This window comes from Diabrotica virgifera, chromosome 8, assembly GCF_917563875.1.
Source record: "Diabrotica virgifera virgifera chromosome 8, PGI_DIABVI_V3a".
Lineage (NCBI taxonomy): Eukaryota > Metazoa > Arthropoda > Insecta > Coleoptera > Chrysomelidae > Diabrotica > Diabrotica virgifera.
This window is the reverse complement of record NC_065450.1, coordinates 221,875,991-221,901,162: the sequence shown is the minus strand read 5'-3', so window position 1 is coordinate 221,901,162 and position 25,172 is coordinate 221,875,991. Positions and strand designations below refer to the sequence as shown.

Here is a 25,172-nt window from a genome sequence, read left to right as displayed (position 1 = left end):
GACATCCTTTGTAAGGTAACATCAGATCAAGCGCCAAATATGTCTCTTAATCCGGTATTCGGATCTTAACTCATGCATATCTTAAAAAATCATTAACGAATTAAGCGACATTTGATCGAATAACTTTTAAAATATAAATTATTTTTAAAAAATTTTAAACACATGTAAAAGTCTATTTACATTTGCATTAATATATTAAATATGAAACATGTCAATGCTATATTTTAGAAATAGTACCAAAAACAAATTTAAAATCTTTAAACCGATTTATCTCAAAACTACATTTTGGCGCTTAATCCGCTATTACATAACGCGGTCCAAATATTGCCCAATAAATATAAAAAGTATCGAAAACCTCGACTTTTCACCCTCCGTAACTCTGGAACCGTTGATTTTATAACAATTATGTATAGAACATTTTTTGTTTTAAATTTCATGTAGAACATTTTTATATATAACATTGTTTACGCTAAAGCAAAGTTTTAGAAATATTGACGAAAAACTTAAAAAAACTACTAATTTACCGGCTTCTCTCCCATCTCCCTCCCAAACCGGACGCTCAAAATGGTGTAACTTTTTACTGAACAATATGTGGACCATATAGAACATTTTGGTGTTGGAGGCAAACTTTTACTTTGGATGTTTGGGTTAGGCCTTTTTTTGGACCAGTTATACTATACTACCTCCGTAACTTTGAAACCATTCATTTTAGAAAGATTATGCATAGGGCCTTTTTTATTTAAAATTTAATGTAGAACAATTTTGTATAGAGGATTATTCATGCTAAACCGCATAGTTTTAGAAATATTGGCGAAAAACTTAAAAAACTACGAATTTACCGATTTCTCGCCCCTCTCCCCCCCAAACCCGACGCTCAAAATGGTGTGACTTTTTTCTGGACATTGTGTGGACCATATAGAACAATTTGGTGTTGAAGGATAACTTTCACTTTGGATGTCTGGGTTATGCCATCTTTTGGATCAACTATACTATACTAGCAAGGTAATAGTCATTTTTCAAGATAGTCGATGAATATATATTTTCGTGCGCATCCCAAAATACTGATGCCATAACCTTACCAGCCGACTGTTGCGTCTTTCCACGCTTTGGAGTTGGTTCATCACGTGCAGTCCACTCGGCAGACTGTCGATTGGACTTCGGTGGGGAATGATGGAGCCATGTTTCATCCATTGTAATATACCTATCGATGCAAAAATTCGGTTTCATTACGATTAAAGAGCTTCAAACACTTCTCAGATCATCAATTCGTTGTTGTTTTTGATCGATTGTGAGCTCTCGCGGCACCCACTTTGCACAGATCTTTCGCATATCCAAATATTCACGCACAATATATTAAACACGTTCCTTTGACATCCTAGTCTTAGCTATCCCGAACAACTTCACTTTACGGTCATCCACTGCGTGCATAATAGTCCTCGGTGCTCATTCCGCCTCGTTTAAACTTAGCAAACCATTTCTCAACGGTTGATTTTCCTGGTGCATTGCCCGAATAATGTTTACCAACCCAAGCTTTTGCTTCAACAGTATTTTTTTGGACAAAAAGCAATGCTTCATTAATACACGAAATTCCTTTTTATACTACATTCGCTCTCGCGAGATTTTTTTTGACACTGACGTTAGTAATTTCTTTTTTGAAAAATTCAGTTGTCAGAAGTGACTGGAAATTACTACAAAACCAACGCACCTGCTCATATCCAATATTATTAATAGTAAACAGACATAAAAATAACATAAACCTTACGCCAATCAATATTTATTTATTTAAACGATTATAAAGTATTGATAGCAAATGAGAAAATTATTTATTGTACAAAATAAAAATATTTTGTAGAAATAAACTTCACAAAATTTTATGAGATTAGTAGACACTCCCACTATTTCTAATAATTCTTCTTTTTTTAATGAAAGATTAAGTTAATTTGAGTTGATTTTAGCAGTTAATAGTGTGAGGTAGGAATTTTTGTGTTGTACGTTTCCTATTCCGAATGTCTCAAAAAAAATCTCGCGAGAGCGAATGTAGTATATCCATTTTTTTTAACTAACACAAGTTGCTTCACTCAAAATGCTATATCTCATAAACTAATAGTTCGACAGCTGTCAAATTTACACACGCATCTTTTGAAGGTTAAGGCTAAATAAAAATCATATGAATATATAACCAGTAGTGTCATCTATGTGTCAGCCTACGAACTTTTCATCCTACCGTTATTTTGTGGTTGAAACGATGAAGGAAGAGTCTATACCGGTTTCGGAAGTTGTTTCCTCCTCATCAGTAGTCCCATATCCTCTTCTCTCCGATTTCCCCAGGCATCATACTTTGGGCCCTTCCGAATTGCAAAGAACGAAATGTCGCGGATGTACTAGATCCATCTACCGAAAAACAAAGTAAGTTATCAATCGAAGTAGCACAGAAAACGACAATAAATATCGTTCCCATACCACCAGATTGACAACAGGTGGAATACTTTCTTTGGTTACAACCTCCCGAGATTTTTAAAAATTATAAATCATACAGGATGCCGAGGAAATTAAGATGAGAGAATTTTAAATAATTCACAACTCATCTGCTCAGCGTGGTAAAAGTTCCAACAAGAAAGATTCCTTAGTACTCAACAAAAGAGTAAATGAATTAAAATGTATAAACATTTTTACTTTCTTTGCAACACGAAAATGCAGCAGCTGCATAATACTCTGATTAAATCGGAGAGTGTAGGAAGAGTCTATACCGGTTTCGGAGGTTGTTTCCTCCTCATCAGTAGTCCCATATCCTCATCTTTATACATTTTAATTCATTTACTCTTTTGTTGAGTACTAAGGAATCTTTCTTGTTGGAACTTTTTCCACGCTGAGCAGATGAGTTGTGAATTATTTAAAATTCTCTCATCTTAATTTCCTCGGCATCCTGTATGATTTATAATTTTTGAAAATCTCGGGAGGTTGTAACCAAGGAAAGTATTCCACCTGTTGTCAATCTGGTGGTGTAGGAACGATATTTATTGTCGTTTTCTGTGCTACTTCGATTGATAACTTACTTTGTTTTCGGTAGATGGATCTAGTACATCCGCGACATTTCGTTCTTTGCAATTCGGAAGGGCCCAAAGTATGATGCCTGGGGAAATCGGAGAGAAGAGGATATGGGACTACTGATGAGGAGGAAACAACCTCCGAAACCGGTATAGACTCTTCCTGCACTCTCCGATTTAACGATAGTATTATGCAGCTGCTGCATTTTCGTGTTGCAAAGAAAGTGAAAATGTTTATACATTACAAAAGTAATATTTTTTACTTGTGTTTTTGAGTCTTAAAAGTCGTTCTTTTTTCAGTCTTAATGTTTATAATTCGAAAACGATCAACCTAAGAGAAAAATTACAAAAGAGCTTGTTTGTTTCGAATGATCCAAAAAAATCTAAAATAATATCTGAACGAGCCGATTTTTTTTATAAAAAAGGTAATTTTTGAAGTGAAAACTTATTTAGGGACGTTTTGCACTTTTTGGATGCGAAAAAAGTATTAAATTAGCGACCGTCATTGCTTCGACGAAATAAATTTTTGAAGTGAAAACTTCTTTAGGGACGTTGTGCACTTTTTAGATAGGAAAAAAGTATTGAGTTTGCGACCGTCATCACTTTGCCGAACTAAATTTCGTACGTACCTATATACAGTCCGTCTAGAAAGTATCCGGAATTTTATATTTTTCCTAATTAATAGATTTCCTTTTTGTAACATTTTAAGACAAAAGTAATGCATCAAGTAGGTTGTGCCGATAGTAGGTTATGGACAAAATCGCATGAAAACACCATCTGTCAAATATTGTTGTTTGTAAACAGACTTAAGATTTGTGAAATAATGTCGCAAGTAGAAAAAAGAAAAGTGGTGGAATATTTGTATAGAAAGGGTGTCTGAAATGTTAAAAAATTAGTGCAATTGACTGAACTCGGAAAAAGTGCAGTGTATGAGACAATAAAGAGGATAAAAATGGCATAGATATGAGACATAGACCAGTTTTGGGTAGACCGCGTAAGATTCGCGGAAACAATTTAAATACTTTAGTGGCTTTAGGACGACAAAATCCGCACCTAGGGTTTCGAAAATTAGCGAACAGATTTGGAAATCAACGAAGAATAAAAGTGTGCCCAGAAACTGTCCGCATGTCACTGAAAAAGCAAGGTTACATATCAAGGAATCCAAAAAAATCCCTACAATGACACCTCTGCAAAGGCAACGAAGAATAGATTTTTGTCAACGTTTTCGAGAAGATAATTTTAATAGTGTCTTTATATCTGATGAAACTTGTTTCCAGCTTGGTGAAAATCATCTAAAAGTCCTATCAAGGCAAAATGTTACCGTTCAAATTTCCAAATTACCCACTAAAATAATGGTTTGGGGAGCAATATCTCAGCGTGGTGGTACACCTCTCTGTATAGTTAATGGTACTGTTGATAGTGTGAAATATTGTGACATCCTAAATGGTTTTCTTCTTGAAACGGCTCATGTTTTATATCCAGAGGGGGGCGTTTTTAACAAGATAATGCAAGGTGCCATACTTCTGCTTATACTCAAGCTTGGGTGTAAGAACGCGAATTAGCAACAATTCTGTGGCCAGCAGCATCTCCAGATCTTAGCCCCATTGAAAAAATATGGGGACTGATGAAAATTGAAGTGGAACGAGCAGCGCCACGAGATAAAGAAGGTTTGATTCGGTCAGTTTTACAGGCCTGGAACACCATTACCGAAAATTATCGCCTTGACCTAGTTTCCGGTGTACCTAGACGTTTAGTTAAGGGTTCAGATTTAAATGGAGGTTGTATAAGTAAATGAGATGAATTATTTGTTGAAATTTTATATTTCAAGTGATAGAAATAAATACCTTAAAATTATAATTCTGCTTTATTTTTTCCGGATACTTTCTAGACGGACTATATATTATGTGTATGTATACATAAATAGCATAGAACGTACGCAACGCGTATATAATATAGGTATAGCACTTCTCTTTCGATGGGGAAAAGCATTGAGCTCGTAATTTATATACTATAAGAAGTTTTCACTTCTGTCGGCACTCCCATGAGTGCTTTAAATTTTTTTAATCAATAATTAATTATAGTCAGAGCAAAATTCGATTTAGCACCCCTTGTTTTTTATAAAATTGTTAACATACTATATTACATAATTATCCAATATTTTTTATCCATTAAACTGATCAGTGCACTGTGCAGGCCGTCCTTATGTCGGATCCTCTGCTATTCTTTTGCCAAAAAAAGAACAGAAGCTTAACGCATGTCGTCTACACATTTCTTTGAATGGCATTATCCTTTTTCTTTCCCATGCAACCAGTTCTTGTGGTTACCTTGAACTTGATGATACAACTGAATCGAGTTTACCATTCAATTACGTGCACAAATTGCGCCTACTTTTACTTTTCATCGTATTACATCTGCACTTACATATACAGGGTGTTTGCTGAAAATTTTTCTGTTTGCTGATGATACCAGTATTACTTAGAGCAACTCAAATATTGCAACTGTTTATGCAACTATAACTTCTCATTTTATATAACAGCACTACAGGTCTTGGAGGCATTTGACTTCGATAGTCTTGACTAAATTCTTCCACTTTTTCCGGTCCTTCACTTGTTCTCTCCAGTCTCTTGTACCCATTTCTCCTATGTCTGTCCGGACGGCATCCAACCATCCAACCTTCGTGGTCTCCCTCTTCTTTTCTTCCCTTGTTCTCCTGTTAACAAAACTCTTAGGATGTTTCCTTCTTGTGGCATTCCTGAAACATGTCACAACCATCTAACTCTCTGCGCCCTGATTTTCTGTGTTATTTTGGGTCTCTTATACATCTCCCCTAGCTCCTGGTTTGTTCTTTTGCGCCATTCCCCTTTAGCCTCTAAAAGCTTTTCTCAAGATTTTCCTCTCCCAAATCTCTAGCTTTTTTTCTTGTTTCTGATTCATGGTCCAAGTTTACTTCTGATTTACTTACAATAAAAACCTGGTTCGATTCTAATTTACTCTCTTTTAACATAGATGAAACAGTAGCATTATCCTATAAAAGAGCCCTTCAACCCTTGCTACTTAATAACATCCAGTACCGTTGATTCTGCAAAATTTCTTGTTATTTTTTTAGATAGCAACCTTAAATCGTCCCTTAATATCGATTTGTTAATAACTAGCCTCAGCTTTCAGCTAAGATCTGTTTCGAAGAAAATCAATTTAGCATCTTCCAAAATAACATATTTTTTTTTGTTCGAGTCTCATCTTCGATATGGCCTTCCTTTTTGGGGTTCTGGTACAGCTGCCCAATCCGATATTATTTTTAAATTAAATAAAATGTAGACAACAATAAAACAATTAAAACTGAACGGAACCGACTATACTAAATTTACAATCAAGATGCAGTAGAAATAAACAAACCAAGACACGTTAAATGCTACTATTAGCACTCCCGAATCATAATTTACAAGGTATAAACTTTGGAAATCACGATTTGGGATTTACAATGTACATACATTGTAAATTATGTTTCGGGAGTGCTCCTAGTAGCATTTAAACGTGTCTTGGTTTGTTTATTTCTACTCCATCTTGATTGTAAATTTAGTATATTTAGGACTTCCTTGGCACGGTGCAGACATGCAACAAAACGTTCAAACACTGTTTGTTTATAGCTTTGTTTAACATTAAAAAAATAACCGCGTTTATCTCGAAAACTATTCTACGAAAAAACTTGTAAGAACATTTTTTGCTTAGAATGACCAAAAAAAAATACAAAAACTATTTTGTTTTGCGAAAAATCGCTTTATATCTGCCCTTAACATAGGGGGGAGGGGGTAACAAGGCACCATCCCGCCTTCCGGCAAGATTCAGTTTTTCATTGTTCAAGGTCTCAGGTAAAAGAATCCGAACATAGTGACCGGTCCTCAGGTTTTGCATACTCAAATACCTACTTCCAGGGCCCGGTTTACATGAACGATCACATCAATCACTTATTTTGTATTTGCTGTCTTTTTCTATAAATAACAAACGTTTGTTATAGAAAAAGACAGCAAATACAATATGCCTCTTAATAATCTTTCATTTTTCCGCCTGAATGTATTTCAGTGGCGGCACGTGATTTTTACAATAGGGGGAGGCTACACCAAACTGTAAAATCATCATCATGATTCTCTTTGCCTTATCCCCATGCGGGGTCGGCTTCCCTAATTGCATTTCTCCACACAATTCTATCTTGGGTCCTATCAAAGTTAATCCCCTTTACCAACATGTCCTGCCTTATCGTCTCCCCCCAGGTTTTCTTTGGTCTTCCTCTCCTACTGGTACCTAACTGTAAAATATCTAGATAAATTTGCACTAGCAAAAAAAAAATCCGCCAAAAAAATCTAATTTAAGGCCCCATTTTTTGACCATTTTTTATTTGCATTTTATAATATCATCATAATTCATAATTTCATAATATCAATCATTTTAAAAATAGTTAGTCTAATTGTAAAAGTGTATTACCAAAGCTTGTGTCGTTTTTTGTCGATATTTTGCTTTGCATTACAGATATCAGAAAAAGTTATTTGAACAAGTTGTTCCAAATATTATTCTAATCCCACATACCAAATTTCATCACAAAATTCGCACTTTTGGTTTTTTCATTATTTGTAGTCAGGATCCTAAAATCGGAGCGGAGGCTGCTGGCCGATTAGCCGCCCTTGCTAAATCTCCGGGCAGCGTGTGAGTTAAGCGATAATGCAGCGCTAAGGAGACCGGGTCTCCTTAAACGCTGCTGGGCTGCGCAGAGCATTAGCAAGTGAGACTTTCCGGCCAGCAGCCTTCGCTCCAATTTTAGGATCCCGACTACAAATAATGAAAAAACTACAAGTGCGAATTTTGTGATGAAATTTCTTATGTGGGGTTAGAACATTATTTGGAACAACTTGTTCAAATAACTTTTTCCGATATCTCTAACGCGAAGCAAAATAGCAAAGTAAACAAAACAGTGTAGCATGTGTAAAAATTTATGTGGAGGCTAAGCCTCCCTTGCCTCCTCTGACCAGCCGCCACTGATGCATTTATGTTCGTCAGGTACCTTGACCACAATCTAAAACCCACAATTTCCGCAAAACATCCCACCTATATTTGATTATCACGTTAGTCGATTTGATTCCTCATTCCTAAGCCATTTAAGATTAAACCATCGCAACTTTCCTGCACATTTAGCTCTCTTTGTTCATGTGATAATAACTCTACCGCAGACTTGAATCATATTAATCTTTTATTGTTGTGATACTTAATAAATACCTTACAAAATTACTAATTGCTGAACTTCAAGAGCAGAACGTAAGTTTGTCGCTAAATATTTGACACATACTATACCAAATTTACAATCAAGATGCAGTAGAAATAAACAAACCACGACACGTTAAACGCTACTAGGAGCACTCCCGAATCATAATTTACAATGTAGTAATACATACATTGTAAATCCCAAATCATGATTCTCAAAGTTTATACATTGTAAATTATGATTCGGTAGTGCTCCTAATAGCGTTTAACGTGTCGTGGTTTGTTTATTTCTACTGCATCTGGATTGTAAATTTAGATAAGCTTCAACACCAAAACTATTAATGAAATTATCAAACAGTTGCTTAAAGCATAAATACTATTATAAATATTTAATATGACATCTTTAACTTTCGAATATTTGTGGCAAAAAGGTTATCTAATGCTATACCCTCTTTCTGAACACATACACAAGCACCTTGAAACTGCGATAACATCGCACCTCCGCTTAAACAGTGTCCTAACTCAAAAAAGCAAACTATCAAGAAAACGACGTTTAAAATTAGTGCTAGAACTAAACCACTTTTTAGTTAGTCTAGTTGTATTTAGTCCTGTTTCCAGAGGGGGTACAACGACCTCCTTTATTCAGATAGACTTAACCAAGATTTTTTATGTATTTTAACCCGTAGAACACGAATTTTTTGGGTAACAGTTGATCCGAATGTCGATAAGATTGTTATAAACAAAGAACTTGAGGAATTACATAACAGCGATTTTTCGCAAAACAAATTATGTTTGTTTTGTATTTTTTGGGTCATTCTAAGCAAAAAATATTCTTACAAGTTTTTTCGTAGGATGCATGGTTTTCTTGATAAACGCGGTTAAACTTTCAAAACATCAAAAAATTTCAATTTTTGAAACCGAATAACTTTTGATTAAAAAATAAAATAGCAATTCTTCTTACCGCATTTGAAAGTTCAAGTCCAATTCTACCTGTTTTGATTATTTGCATTGCTAAAATTTTTTTTTTATTGTTAAACAAAGCTATAAAAACACATAGTTCTTGAGTGATGTTTTCAATGCATTTCTGATTTAAAATCGAACGAGTAGGCGAGCCTACAAACAGGCAATTTCTACGTAATAGATTAAAAACGCATGCCTTGGGCACGGGAAACACTATTTGTTTATAGCTTTGTTTGACAAAGGAAAAATTAGCAATGCAAATAATCAAAACCGATAGAATTTGACTTGAACTTTCAAATGCTGTAAGCAGAATTGCTATTTTATTTTTTAATCAAAAATTATTCGGGTTCAAAAATTGCAATTTTTCGATTTTTTGAAAGTTCAACCGTGTTTATCTCGAAAACTATGTATCCTACGAAAAAACTTGTAACAACATTTTTTGCTTAGAATAAACCAAAAACTATAAGACAATGTTTTGTTTTGGGAAAAATCGCTGTTATGTAATTCCTCAAGTTCTTTTTTATAGCAATCTTATTGACATCCGGATCAACTGTTACCCAAAAAAATCGTGTTCTACGGGTCAAAACACATAAAAAACTTAAGTAAGTCCATCTGAATAATGGAGGCCGTTGTACCCCCCCTCCCCCCCACCCTGGCGACAGGACTAATTTGTATGATTTGCATTTTCGTATTTGTTCTTAACGACGCGACGTTTGTGATTTTCACACACTTCTAAAATATATTTTTTGGACATTGGACATACAAAATTTTAACTAGTTATTTACATCAAAAGAATACTAAAGTTACTACAGAGACATTCTTCTTCTACAAGTGCCCTCTAGTCAATGGTGGTTGGATACTAAAATTGCAAACTCTTATCTATCTTCAGTTGTTCTTATTGGCTGTTGAAAATTTAGCCCTGTCCATTGTCGGATGTTTTTTAGCCACTATAGTCTTTTCCTTCCTAGTCCGATCTTTCTCTCGATATTGGCGTTTACTATTAATTGAGCATATCGGTACTTATTATTTCTCTATTCGCGGTGTGCAAGTACTTGGAAGGGAATTGAGAAACGATCGTGCGCGAACAGCGGAGAAATATTGCAACTTTCTTAAATAATTCATATTGTCAATTGAAATTGTCAAATTGACGTACATTTCATATCTACTGTCATTGAAGAAGAAAAATTATATATTGCTCCACAATATTGACATGATATGCAATTATTATATAAAGGTAAATTTAATTAATTGTATTTTGCTTACAGTACTGCATTTTAATAACTAATTTTATTTAGTACATACAATTGTTTAACGTTTTAATAACATAACCTGAATCTTATTTTTTCTTCTTATTATTTTTTTGGGCTATGACCTTGACAATTATCCAGTAACCAGGACTAATATAATTGTCCAATATAATTAAAAGTGCGAATAAATTTGCAGAGCGTAGAAATAGGTGTCGCTTTGCCGAACTTGCACGGTCCCAATAGATAATATGATGTTTTTCTAACTTTCACTGTGTTGAAAAGTTCTCGTTCCTTGCCTATTCTATGCTAGTGATGTTGATTATAGTTACTTTCGAGTATTCGTTACAAATCGTTACTTTTATATAAAGTAATCATTTACAGTATTCGTTATTTGGATTACTTTGATTACTTTTGTAACTTTTGTATTTGAGTACCAGTAATCATATCGAGAATCGCATTTCTCAGTACATATTTTGTATTAGTATTAGCAAATACTATTGACTGTAATACATACAACTCTTGACATTTCCCATTACATTTGAGGAAGCAAAAAAAATAGCGCCATCTAGTGGTCCGCGGTGATAACCAGAGCAATCTAACCTTACATTTATAAAATTGCTTTATTATTGTTTTTGTATAAGTATTTGAACTATTTTTATTTTCATTTAATTTTGCAAAATTAGCTAGTTATTCAAAAATTTATAAAATTAAATTTGAATGTTTACGTAAAATTTTACGTTGTCACAACGTAGTTTCACCGCAAGCCGACAGTGGCGCTAGTGGCAACGTGCTTCCAGATTTCTGTGGGAGTTGGATGTATTACAGTCAATAGTATTTGGTATTAGTTATTAGTAGGATACTTTGATTACTATGATTACTTTTGTATTTGAGTACCGGTAATGATATCGAGAATCGCATTTCTCAGTATTTCATATAACACGATCTTCCAGTACGAAAACCCTGTTGTTCATCTGCTAAACTTATCCTCTGATCCATTAGGTATTGTAAAAATTTAGTTGTAAGTTTTATGGTAGTATTTAACGAGTTGATACCTCTGTAGTTTTCTGGCTGCTTTTATCTCTTTTTCGAATAGTAGAAAGTAGAATTAGTTCGCTCGTTCTCCATTCTTCCGGTATTTTATTCTGTTTCGAGTAATCTGTTTGCATCAATTAAGTGCCAAAAACAAACCCTCGAAACTCTAGATGACGTACCTTAGCAGTAACCCTGGGCACCCAGGTGCTTCGGAGGTCGGTTCTGATTGCATATTCGTGTTCAGTAACCCCAAATACTCCAAAATAAGAAAATCTGGCCCTTAATATACTGATTTTAACATGCTTAAGCATTTTCCGATGCGTTTTATACACTTTAAAGTGTAATAATGCATTTGCATTTCCACCCATTTTTCTATTGTAGACTTTTTTCCAGACGTCATCCTAATGCTAAATACCTACAATGCAAAAAGTTGCAAGTCTCTATGTACCTACTATATTTAAAAATGGATTTATTCCTGTGTTTTTAGTGTTAAATGCTCTGGTCTATTGAAAACAATGCCATACCTACATGTAAAATTAAAGTTGGTGATCATAGTCTAAAAATAGGTTTGTTCTAGCATCAGTTTCAAACGGTTTGAAACCATCAGCGAATAGCGGACCAGCGCGAGTAGAGGGGATAGCATTGGTGACTGTATTATGTTCTCTCACTGACCAACTGTTTGCTGACGGTTTCTGACTAGTTTGACTGTTTGCTAGAATAAACCTAATATTATCATTTCTACATTTTTTCTGGTCAGTCTAAGCCTTTTTTCTAGTACTGATAAGAATAGTGTGTATTTATTATTAAAATCCAATGTGTTGCATTTTTATTTCCAAAGGAACGAACATCTGAAATTCTGTGAATTATCTACCTCGACAAATCGTATAGACATCTGTTACTGGGTGCATGCTTTGTTAAATGATATACCTCCCTCTGTTTCAGCTACTTCTCAGCGCTATAATCCTGTAAAACTCTTCATAGCCTTCACCCTTCATAGATAAAATTTTAGTTAACTGTACTGATACCGAACACTCGTGGAAGACCGGTCCGAGTCCGATATCAACCGATTATAGATACAATACTCAAATAGATACTAGCTCTGATACGATTGGTACGAAGTAATCAGAGTAATCAAAGTAATCAAAGTAACGATTTAACTCTCTGTATAGTAACCGTTACTTTCGGTATTCGTAAGTAACGAGTACTTTGTAACGAATAGATACTTTTTCAACATCACTATTCTATGCAGCACTTCTTCGTTTGAGGTATGGGATGTCCATGAAATTTTGAGGATTCTCAGGTAGATACACATTTCAAAGGCCTACACTTTATTTACAGTTGATGTTTTAAGGGTCCATGTCTTAACTGCATAGAAAAGAGTCGACCAGACCTAGCATCTTCATAAACGTATCGAATTTCGAGTTTTATTCGAAAATAACATAGCAGTCTTTTGATATACATAATAGAATAATAGAAGACACATAATATTGCTTTTAAGCGTTAAACTGTGCTGTAGATTCGAAATTATAAAGATGGCTAGGTAGAAACACCTCGTATAAAATCCACACTTTCCATCTTGTTCTTATTATGCGAATACTTTCCTTTATATAAAAATACGAAGATAAGTTGCTCTTGAACGAAGCAAAAAAAAGGACTGATCTTAGTTAACCGGTCGAGTTGGTTATAGCTAATCGATGCCTGCGGATGGTACTTCATTACATCGAGATGATGGTTTATTGTTAATGGTTCTGCAAGACTTATTACGTCGGATATTACTTAATGCAGAAACCATCGCATCGAAGGTCGTGAGAACAAATCTATTCAATAAAAAATTAGAATTGCTGAGTTTATAATAATATAAATATGTATAACTAACTGTCAATTTGATATTTTTTGTACTCGTTTATTATTAACTGTTCTTTCTATATGCAGACTAGCTTTTATCCAAACTTTTACGTAAATAATAATCCTCATTACATTATACAACATATTTAGGGAATTTTTTGTTCACCAAGTTGGTACTAAACACAAGAGAGCAGAAAATTACCAAAGAGCTTATAGAAAACGAAAATATCAAATTATGCTGGATGACTTTCTGATGATTTACAGTGGTGTTGGTAAAGAAACCAGAGCCAAAGAAGTAGTCGTCCTGTTAATACACAGATTTTTTTTTAGAAAAAGTACAAGAATGTAAATATGTCTGTGAACGAATCTTCTTCTTTGGCGTGGGTAGCTTCCATGACAATTTGCCGATATCGTTCTCGATCTTGTGCGGCATGTAATAGTTGATCTGCTGATATGCCAGTACATTGACGAAGGTTTCGGAGACATAAATATTTCTTCCTACCAATTCCTCTTTTTCCGTCGACCTTTCCATTGAGTACTGCAGCATCCTGTATTTGCTACCTCTCATTATATGCCCCAGATATTCAAATTTTCTCTTTTTTATCACCTTGATTAAGTCATCTTCGCCTTGACCTTCTTCTTCTTCTTCTATGGCACTACAGCCTAAATTGAGCCTTGGCTTCCTTTATTTTTTGCCTCCACCCTTGCTTGTCTGTGGCTGCTCTTCTCCATACACGGACTCCTAAAAGGGCTTGTGCGTCGCTGTTTACTGTGTCTTTCCAGCGCTTTCTTAGCTTTCCAACCGGTCTCTTTCCCTGCATTCTACCATTCAGTGCTCTTTTTGGTAGCCTATCCTCTCCCATTCTTATCACATGTCCGGCCCATTGCAATCTTTGTATTCTAATGAAGTCTGACAGGGGTGCTTCCTTATAAAGTTGATAAAGTTCGTTGTTGTATCGACTTCTGAAGATTCCGTTTTCCCTCACAGGTCCTAGTATTCTCCTCAGTACTTTCCTTTCGAATGTGTCAAGATTGTTTTTGGATGTTTCTTTCAGGACCCAGGCTTCACTGCCATAACATGTTATTGGCCGAATTAAAGTTTTATGGATCTTTGTATTTCGGTGGACACTTTTAGACAGAAATATATGGGAGAGGGCCAAATAAGCTCTGTTTGCCTGCGTTATTCTCTTCCGTATTTCTCCATCTTCTGATCCGTCGGCATATATTTCTACTCCCAGGTATGTAAACTTTCCAATCGTTTCAATGTCATGTTCATGTATAATGTTTTGTGGGACTATATTTTTTCTTCTCGTCTGAGTCATTATTTTTGTTTTTTCTGTGTTAATTTCCAGACCTAGCATTTTTTGTTTGTGTTTTTAACTCTGCGTATGTTTCCTGTGCTCCTGTTGATGTTCTACTCATAATATTAATATCATCGGCATTAGCGGCCAGTTGATCCGTTCGGTTGGTCAGTAGGTTTCCTCGTCCAGTTTGCATTTGTCTAACCGCATACTCCAATGACAGGTTAAACAATGTTGGGGCCAGCCCATCTCCCTGCTTTAGTCCCTTCTCTTTTTTATCATCTTGATTAAGTCACCTTCGCCTTGACCTACTCTGTTTAAGACTTCTCTGTTTGAAATGCGTTGAACCCAAGATATTCTGAGCATTCTACGATATGACCACATCTCGAAGGCTTTCTAAATATTAACTACATTTGAACAAAAATAAAAAATCACATGTCAGCAACAAATATTAATAAAAACGTTTTGAGTATATATCTGAATATATTTGAATGTAAACCTGTTCTAATATACTTTTTTTTGTTGCAGAATGAAACTTATCGTAGGATTATTATTAATAGCCACAGCTCTGGCATACCCAGTAGCGGAAAATGAAGAAAAACTAGCCCAACCAGTAATTGCACAAGACGCGAAGCCAGCAGAGCAAGAACTACCACTACCAGACCAACTTCTTCCCACATCAGAAAAACTTCTTCCCCAAAAACAAGAACCATTACCTGCCAGCAGCGATTCCTCATCAGAATCTTCCTCTGAGAGCAGCGATGAGTCTGGAGAAAAGAAATCATCCTCCGAGTCCTCCTCGAGCGAGAAAGAATCCAGCGAAGTAAAAATCCAAGAAAAGAAACTTGCCGAACCTCTCCCAGCTATCAAAGAGCCAATTAAGGAAGAAGTGAGGCCAATCGATCCACTTCCTGTTTTGAAACCATCTGAACCAGCTCAACCAGATGTTTTACCAGAAGAACCTAAACTAATAGATCCCGTAGTGCCCCAAATTGCTGCTAAAGCGATCCCAGCCGAACCAGAAGAGAAACCTCTAGCTCTGCCAACTCTAGTTGCTGAAGAAAAACCAGCTGAGCAAGCTCCAAAATTGGTCGCCACTGAAATAAAAGAAGACAAAATCTTACTCAGTGAACAAAAAGTAGAAGCTAGTCCTGTAGCCGAAGAAAAACTGCCCGAATTGAAGAAAGCCGAAGAACCTGCTCCACAACTTGAAGGTAAATCAGTGCTCGAACTACCTGAAGAAAAACCACAACCTGCACAGCCTGAAGGTAAATTGGAACCAGTACAACCTGTCCTTGCGGCAGTTCCAGCTGTAGAATTAGAAGTAAAGCCAGAAGAAAAACCAGAAGGTGAAAAGAAAGCCAAATCAGAAGAGCCCAAACCCGAAGAGCAGAAGGTACAAAAAGTTGAAGAAGCCAAACCAAGCGAAGGAAAATCTTTAGAGCAACAACCAGCTGAAATTAAACCTGTCGAATTAGTACCAGTAGCAGAAGAAAAACCAATTGAAGGACCCAAACTACCAGAAGGTAAATTAGAGAAGCTTCCACTGCCAGAAAAACCTCTGGAAGAGCCCAAGCCAACCGACGCAGCGAAAATCGAAGAACCCAAATCCGCAGAAGAGAAACTACCCGAACCAAGTGCGTCCAGTTCTTGAACTGTATTTCCATGATCGTGGAAATTTCCCAAGAATGACTGATGAGGTTCGCTGGCGCTTTTGTTCCACAACACACTTAATTTTTTTAGTGAACAACTGGGCGGACCGAACCTCGAATAGTAGATTTTATTTATGTGTGCTCAAAAATAAAAAAATCGTGTTTTGTTATAGAAACAGTGTTGTTTTTATTTTATAGTATTTTTGTTTTATTATTTTTTTGTTTGTTTCGATCAGAATTCATTATTTCTTTTTGATTTATGTTAACGACAAGCCAGGAATTCATTCGACCTTGTGAATCTAACCATAGTTTCTCTTCTAATCGATTTAGTTTAAGGTTATGTATTAAAAGCTTTTAATAAACTTTTATACATACATTTAGTTTTCTTATTAGCCTAGGCAACTGATACCTGATACCTGTTGTTCCAATTCCTACGTGGATCATCAAATCGCTCAATAGAGCTTTTCAACGATTCTCATTTGTTTCGAGCTTCTGTCATATGTTGTATAATCTGTGTATAATATTAATATACGACACATGACATAAGCTCGAAACAAATGCGTATCGTTGAAAGCTATACTAGAGATCAAGAAATAACCCAAGTGCTGAAGGCACAAATAGACATATAAGAAACAAAAAAGAAAGGAAAAGGATGATCAAAATTAGGTAAATAATATATACTAATCTACATTGGAGTAGCAGACAAAAACAGGGCCAAAGAACGTATACCGATACTAATACACCAAAGATGCCAAAATCATATCAAAGATTGTCAATACATATCAGAAAGGATTGTAAAAGCAAATATAAGAATGGAAAGGAAGACGTGAATATCATCGGAGTATACGGGCCAGAAAATAACAAGCCTCAAACCACAAGGGAAACCTTTTATGACGAAGCATAACAAGTGGTAGAAGAGAAAATGATAATACTGGGAGATTGTAACGCTGGAATAGACAACCAAGTACGGTGTAATTCTGTAAATAGACAATCTTCACCAGTAACGAACTTAGAATAAACAATACATTTTTTGACCACAAAAACCAACACAAATATGCATTCAATAAAGGCCGTGGACAGAGATCTACAATAGATTATGTTCTATTCAACAGAGATATAGTCCAGGACGCATCTGTTTTGAGATGGACGTTGAGAGGTGACTCATATTTTTTAGCAGAAATTACTTGGAATTAACTCATATAATAATAATTGAGTTATCCTCCCACTCAAAAAGGCCCGGAACATTGTTTAAATAATCAAAATGTCAAAAAATTAATGAAAAACTCCGTTTCTTTCTTCGTTCTTTGATTATAACTTTAAAAGTATTCACTTACGAGAAAAGTTTCATTGACATAAAAGTTGCGTAATTAAATTTCCTACAATACAGGATTGGTTAAATATTTTAAAAATTGTCACCTTTGTTGCAAAATAGCAAAAATACGAAAAAACCATAAAAAAACAAGTATTCGCATTTTACGTTTTTCAATCATTTATGCTACACTTAGGACTGTAAATTTCATTAAGATCGGTTCAATAGATTTTGCAAAATAAATTTTGCCATCCAGCTTTCGCAAAAAAAAATCATTTTTTCAAAATGTTGCATCACTGAAAATAAAGCAGGTAGCAAGTTGAGTTTTTTTATACATAGAAGAACACTGTACCTTTCATATACAATTTGCAGAATTAAAATCGGTTAACTACCACGGCGTCAGGAATTTTTTTAAATAAACATTAATTTTTGGTGCTACGCGCAGGACAGCGGTGTTCGATTCGAATAAGTTGATTTCCACCAAAATTACTTCCAATCTTTATCTAATATATTACTTTCTTACTCTATATTTTGTTGTATTTTAATATTTTAATTCCACAAAAATCAAACTAATTTGATTACTGTTTGTGAAATATTTGCATATGTTTAAAAATAATAAACTTTTATTCTCGTAAGTTAAAATATATGAACAAAGAAAGTTTTTGCTAAAAAAATTGTAACTTCAAAGGGCAGAGTAGGTATGTGTTTTTATTTTGTAATAAACAAATTTATTTCTTTATATCGAAATGTACTAAAAATTAAAATTTATCAACAATTATCAAAGGTCATTGAAATGGCCAATCAGAGAAAACGTATCCGCTGTCCTGCGCGTAGCACCAAAAATTAATGTTTATTTAAAAAAATTCCTGACGCAGCGGTAGTTAACCGATTTTAATTTTGCAAACTGCAAATGAAAGGTAAAGTATTCTTCTATAATTAAAATAAAATTTCAACTTGCTATCTGCTTTTGTTTAGTCCTGCAACATTTTGAAAAAATGAATTTTTTTTGCGAAAGCTGGATAGCAAAATTTATTTTGCAAAATCAATTGAACAGATCTTAATGAAATTTACAGTATTGTTTTAATGTATCATAAAGTATTTCTGGGTAAAATAAGAAGGTCCTAAGTGTAGCATAAATGGTTGAAAAACGTAAAATGCGAATACTTGTTTTTTTATGGTTTTTTCGCAATTATTGCCATTTTGCAACAAAGGTGACAATTTTTAAAATATTTAACCAACCCTATATTGTAGGAAATTTAATTATGCAACTTTTATGTCAGTGCAACTTTTCTTGGAAGTGAATATTTAAAGTTATAATCAAAAAACGAAGAAAAAAATCGAATTTTTCCTTAATTTTTTGACATTTTGATTATTTAAACAATGTTCCGGACCTTTTTGAGTGGGAGGATAACTCAATTATTATTATATGAGTTAATTCCAAGCAATTTCTGCAAAAAATATGAGTCACCTCTCAACATCCAAATGTACTAATATTTTTACAGATGAACCCTAGTCTTATATGCATCCATCAAAAATAGTCGACCTAAGACAGCATATTATAGGTAGCGACCATAACCTAGAATTATGTAAAATAAGAATCCTCATAAAATACTTTACATCCAAGAGAACGGCACCAATACAAACAAAAATCAAAATCAAAGGACTATATAGAATTCACGGAATACTTATACAGAAAAAGAATATCAAAGAAGATTGCTAAGAATCAAATATTAGAAAACGATAACATCGAGGAAAGCGTTTGTTTCGTTTCTAATTCTTTTATAGTGGTTGTATGCCTGTTGTGTTTGTTGTGTTCTGTGTTGTAAAAAGGCTTTCTTCTTTTCTTCACATTTTATCTTCACTTCCTCTCAAAACCATGGGGTTTTCTTTTTTGATATATTGGTATTCGTTACTTTCCTCTCTCCAAGTGATTCTGTTGCTACGTTAATTATATTACTTTTGAGTTTTTCCCAGCTCTCCTCGATGTTATCGTTTTCTAGTATTTCATTATCAGCAATCTTCTCTGATATTCTTTTTCTATATAAGTACTCCGTGGATTCCGCACTTAGTCCTTTGACTTTGATTTTTGTTTGTGTTGGTGCCACTCTCTTAGGTGTGAAGCATTTCACATTTCATGCTGATTCTAATTTAACATAATACTAGGCTGTGGTCACTACCTACATCTGCTGAGTTGAGGCATCTTACGTCAATTATATTTGATGGATGTATATCTCTGTTAGTTACAACATAATCTATCACAGATCTTTGTCCACGGGTATTATTGAATGTATATTTGTGTTGGTCTTAATATGGTCAAAAAAGGTGTTGTTTATTCGAAGTTCGTTATTCGTGCAGAAGTTTATCACCAGTTCTCCATTTTCGTTTATGACATTCTCATTATGTTTTTGTTTAATTCCAGGTATTACTTGGTTGCCTATACCGGCATATTCATGTTTTGTGAACCTTAAGAATCCTTTTGTCGGGGTCAAATTAAAGGACATTATCCACTTATTGTACGCAAGAGAGATACCTATAGGAATAATCAAATCGATCGAATATATGTACCTACCTGAACAACGCAATAAAAGTAAAAGTAGAAGAAGAGCTGCAAGAGCAGCAAAAAAAGAAGAGGAAGGACTGTCAAATTTCAAGAGCGTTAAAGATGAGGTTGATCAACTACTTAATATTCCCAATACTGACTTACGGATGTGAATCTTGGACCCTGAGAAATTCGGAAAGAAGAAAGATAGACGCCACTGAAATGTTCTGTTGGAGACGAATGCTACGAATTCCTTGGACCGACCATAGAACAAATAATAATTCGATTTTAAGAGAGCTAAAAGTTAGCCAACGGCTCTCCAGTAAAGTCCATCTCCAACAATTAAAATACTTTGGACATGTTATGAGAGCCAACACAGAAAACATGGAAAGACTCATTATACAAGGAAAGGTGGAAGGCCGAACATCTCGAGGAAGATCCCCAACAAGATGGATCGATCAGATTACACGAATATGCAAAAGACCTATGCATGAGTTAAAAGAAATGACCAGAGACAGAGATCTTTGGAGACGGACAATACACGACATCACGTCGACCACTACACTCCCTCCGGGGGGTCAGGATTGAAGAGAGAGAGAGAGAGAGAGAGAGAGAGAGAGAGAGAGAGAGAGAGAAGAAGAGCTAATTGACCCAAGTGAAGCTGGCAATGGGATAAGACACTAAAAAAAGGATTAACTAAAATGGATAACAAATGGGAGAAACACAACGAAAAATAATCTGCTATGCAGACAACGCAATACTAATCTCTCACAATGAAGATGATTTATAATGTGTGCTGCACCAACCTAATATAACCGCCAGAAAATTTAAGATGTTAATTTCCCTAAAAAAGACAAAATGCATGGTTATAACAGCAAATCTATTAAGATGTAAATTAGAGCTGGAGGGTTAGATAATAGAACAAGTGATGAATTAAATATCTAGTAATGACACTATCTAGCTACGGAAAACTCGAAACAGAAGTGGAAGATCAAGTGAATAAGCAAACAGAGCCGCAGGTTGCCTGAATGAAACTCTGCTAAAAATTATCCACAATAGAATACACGCTAAGCTGGAGATGGATATTAGTGATTCCCAATTTGGATTTTTGAATGGGGTTGGTACAAGAGAGGCACTATTTTCTTTTAATGTGCTAACCTAAAGATGTTAGGATATTAACCGAGATCTTTATGTATGCTTTATAGACTACTTAAAAAGCTTTCGATAAGGTAAATAGAGATCGACTTATAGAAGTACTCAAAAACAAGGATCTGGATATGAGGGACGTAACATTGATATCAAATTTATAAGTACTATAGCCAACGATAAAATGTAAAAATTGAAAGAGAAGTGTCAGAGGAAATGGAGATAAGGAGAGGGGTCAGGCAAGGTTGAATACTGTTGCCGTTATTGTTTAATGCTTATTCTGAAGAAATCATACAAAAAGCTTTGGTAAACGAGACAGTCAGCATAAAAGTGGATAAAAGGACACCATTCATAAAATGAAGGATGGAAGGACACCGAAACTTGATGAAGTTCCTGCAGAACTGCTGAAGTTATTAGATGCAGAACAAATAAAAATATTAGCTGAAATATTTAATGAGATATACAAGGCAGGAAAAATACCAGCATAGTGACTCAAATCTGGGTTTGTACCGTTGCCCCAAAAACCAGGAGCAAAAGTTTGTGAAGACTATAGGACCATAAGCCTAATGAGCCATCCGCTGAAGCTGTTTTTAAAAGTCATCCACAATAGAATTTACCGAAAATGCGAAGAACAAATTGCGCCAAATCAGTTTGGATTTGTGAACGCCGTTGGTACGAGGGAGGCTTTATTTGGCGTACAGGTGTTGTTTCAGAAATGTAGAGATGTCAGCTGTGATTTTTTTGCATGCCTGATTAACTACAAGAAGGCTTTCGATAGAGTCAGGTGTTAAGTTGGTTGATTGCCATGATACGATGCAGGGTTGGTATGTCGAGCTGAAACACTGACTCTAACTTATAACTTTATTTATGATTTACAACATCCATCAACATAAGGTTACTAAGATGTTGTTTCGCGAGGTAGTCCTTCAGGACACCCTTCTCGCAGGACGGCTCACTAGCATAGTAACGATCTTAATCTTACTATGAATAATGACAATACTATAATGCTCAATTTGATGCCTCTGTGGGCTATTTATCTCTTCTTCCAACTCGGACTTTGGAAGTAAGCTATACGTGAGTCTCTGCGAGGTTACACAAACAAACTTCGTCAATCAACCTTCGTTTTGTTTGTATATGTAGAAACAATATCTTTTGTTACAACCTAAATTACTTAAAATTATATACATTTTTTTCGATACATATTATATTATACAGTAAGGGTTTTTTCCCTTACTGTACACAGGCATGAACAAATGATGGAAGTGCTGAAGAAGACAGGGATTGACGGAAGAGACCTAAAAATAATAGCTAACCTGTATTGGAATCAATCAGCAGTGCTCCGAATAGATGGAGAATATACAGATCAGGTCAAAATCTTAAGGGGAGTAAGACAGGGATGCATAATTTCACCGCTGATATTCAATCTGCAATCACAGCACATTTTTGAAGAGGCTCTAAAAGATATTGATGAATGCATCTCAAAAAATGGAAGCTCAGTAACCTGCGGCATGCAGATAATACAATAGTGTTTTCCCATACCATAGAAAAGCTTCAAAACTTAATGAATAAAGTAACGGAAACAAGTAGAACTTATGGACTAGATAAACACCATCAAAACCAAGCTAATGATCATCAGCAAGCAAACCATAACTGGAGCAAATCTGTATGTGAACCAAATGAGAATTGAACGTGTCTCACAATACAATTACTTGGGATCTATAATCAATGAGTCGTGGGACAATACTCAAAGGATTAGATGTCGCATCGGCAAGGCAAAAAGTGCATTCTTGAGTATGAGCTCTCTGTTCAAGAGCCAGGACCTCACCCTAAAAACAAAAATAAGACTCCTTAAATGATACGTGTACTCGGTGCTTCTATACGGAGTAGAAACGTGGACATTGAAGGCAGAAACTCTATCAAAACTCAAGCTTTTGAGCTATAGTTGTACAGAAGGATCCTGAAGATACCATGGACAGACAAAGTCACCAATGAAGTACTACGGAGGATGAACACAACCGCCGATTTAGTCAACATCGTGATGGACCGTAAGCTGCAATACTTGGGACATATAATGAGAAAACAAGGCAGATACGAGCTACTACAATGCATTTTTCAAGATAAAATTGAAGGAAAAAGGGCTCCAGGACGACGAGGAATATCCTGACTTGCTAAACTAAGAGCATAGTATAGAAAGACCTGAACACAACTATTCCGTATACTATAGCAACCAACAAAGTCATCATAGCCAGATGATCGCCAACGTTCGAAACAGACAGGCACCCTAAGATTATTTTCATAAATATCGTCTAAGTAAATTCCGATATATAAATAGTGTAGACTCTTGGTGAAACACCCTGTATAACGGCCGATCGAAAAAAAAAGTCCTCATAAATGTGTAATATCTACATCGGCAGCTTAAGCAGCTCGCATCGCAGTGCTACTAAAAAGCTCTGCTCTCTGCTAAATCGCGAATTGCGCCGAGATAACCGTCGAATGGCATTTGATTTTTTTAGATGAATATCGCCGCTTCTTCTGCCTTTTGCCTGCCTTCGACTTCGACTAAACTCGAACTACCGACCGTGCAACATTCCGAAGGACTTTGACTTTTCTTCTTTCTGTATTCTACACTCAGGGACAAGAACTTTGCGATTTAGGTATACAAGTCTACGTTCTCCTTCACTACATTTAAGATAAATACAATCTAAACGATTTATCTATTGAAATAAGAAATGCTACACGGGGTATACGAATTGACGCACTATTTTCTATTTTAGGCGAATGTCCTTTGTAAAATCCTTTTAGGTCCACAACAAATGAAGTTGTCCTATTATTTTTCGTACAAAACAAATAGTTAGGTATTGATCTAATCTACACTGACCGGCACGAAAAACGGGCAGCCCACAAAATAGGTCATTTTTGATGTCTCAAATTTCATAAAGCTCTTCTCCGATTTTTTATTTTTTTTTATTTGCTAAGTGCTACAATCTGGTCTTTGACCAATGAGTAACTTTTTATCTATCCTATCTTACTAACTACTTAATATCTAAGAGTCACCCTTTGATGTCTTCTTAGTTGTCTTTATTATTACTGGCGCACTTTTTGATTGCGCACTATCACACAAAGCGCTGCTTTTCACTTTATCACGCACTACACCAACACGTTGCTTGCACACTAGTCGCGCAATGCTCCGCTATTAGCTTTGTCGCACACTACACCAACTCGTGAGGTTTGGTCCTCTTCAGTCTTCTTTTCTGGTTTGAGTTGTCCAGGAGCTGGATGGCCTCAATATTTTCGTGGAGAAGAAGTCTTTTTTCATGACTTTCTGCGTGTTTTCGGATTTCTTTGTCGACGGGCTCCATTCGTAGATCCTTGTGGATATCGTCATTACGGATGTACCAGGGTGCGTTAACTATGCCCCTTAATACTTTGTTTTGAAAAGTTTGTATTATTTTCAAGCTTGTCTTTTTTGTACATCCCCACAGTTGGATACCATACGTCCATACTGGTTTTATAACTTGTTTGTAGATTAGCATCTTGTTATACGTTGACAACCCTGAGTATCTTCCCAGTAGCCAGTACAATTTTTTATATTTAATATTTAATTCTTCCTTCTTTTTCTTTACATGGGCTTTCCAGCGAAGCTTCGTGTCTAGGGTTAAGCCCAGGTATTTGGCTGTGTTGGCATACGGAATGTCTTGTCCATTAATTTTTATTGGTGCGTACAGAATTTTTTTATTAGTGAAATCAACATGTACTGATTTGCTTTCATTCAATGTAATCTTCCACGTCTTAGTCCATTTTTGGAATTTGCTTATCGCATTTTGTAGTTTATTGGCTGTTTCTACGTTAT

General features: G+C 35.4%; 2 protein-coding genes across 3 annotated transcripts in view; one reads left to right on the top strand and one right to left on the bottom strand.

Annotated features, from left to right (window-relative positions):
- Positions 1-16,704, top strand: part of LOC114342032 (fibrous sheath CABYR-binding protein) — a 37,453-nt gene extending 20,749 nt beyond the window's left edge. Inside the window, exon 2 of the mRNA XM_028292831.1 lies at positions 15,205-16,704. Within this exon, the coding sequence (XP_028148632.1) occupies positions 15,206-16,330 (1,125 nt within the window). The 5' untranslated portion in view covers position 15,205 and the 3' untranslated portion in view covers positions 16,331-16,704. The remainder of the gene's footprint in view (positions 1-15,204) is intronic.
- The window catches only part of LOC114342014 (serine/threonine-protein kinase S6KL), a 342,669-nt gene that overhangs the window by 200,217 nt on the left and 117,280 nt on the right, over positions 1-25,172 (bottom strand). The gene's annotated exons all lie outside the window — the stretch shown is intronic.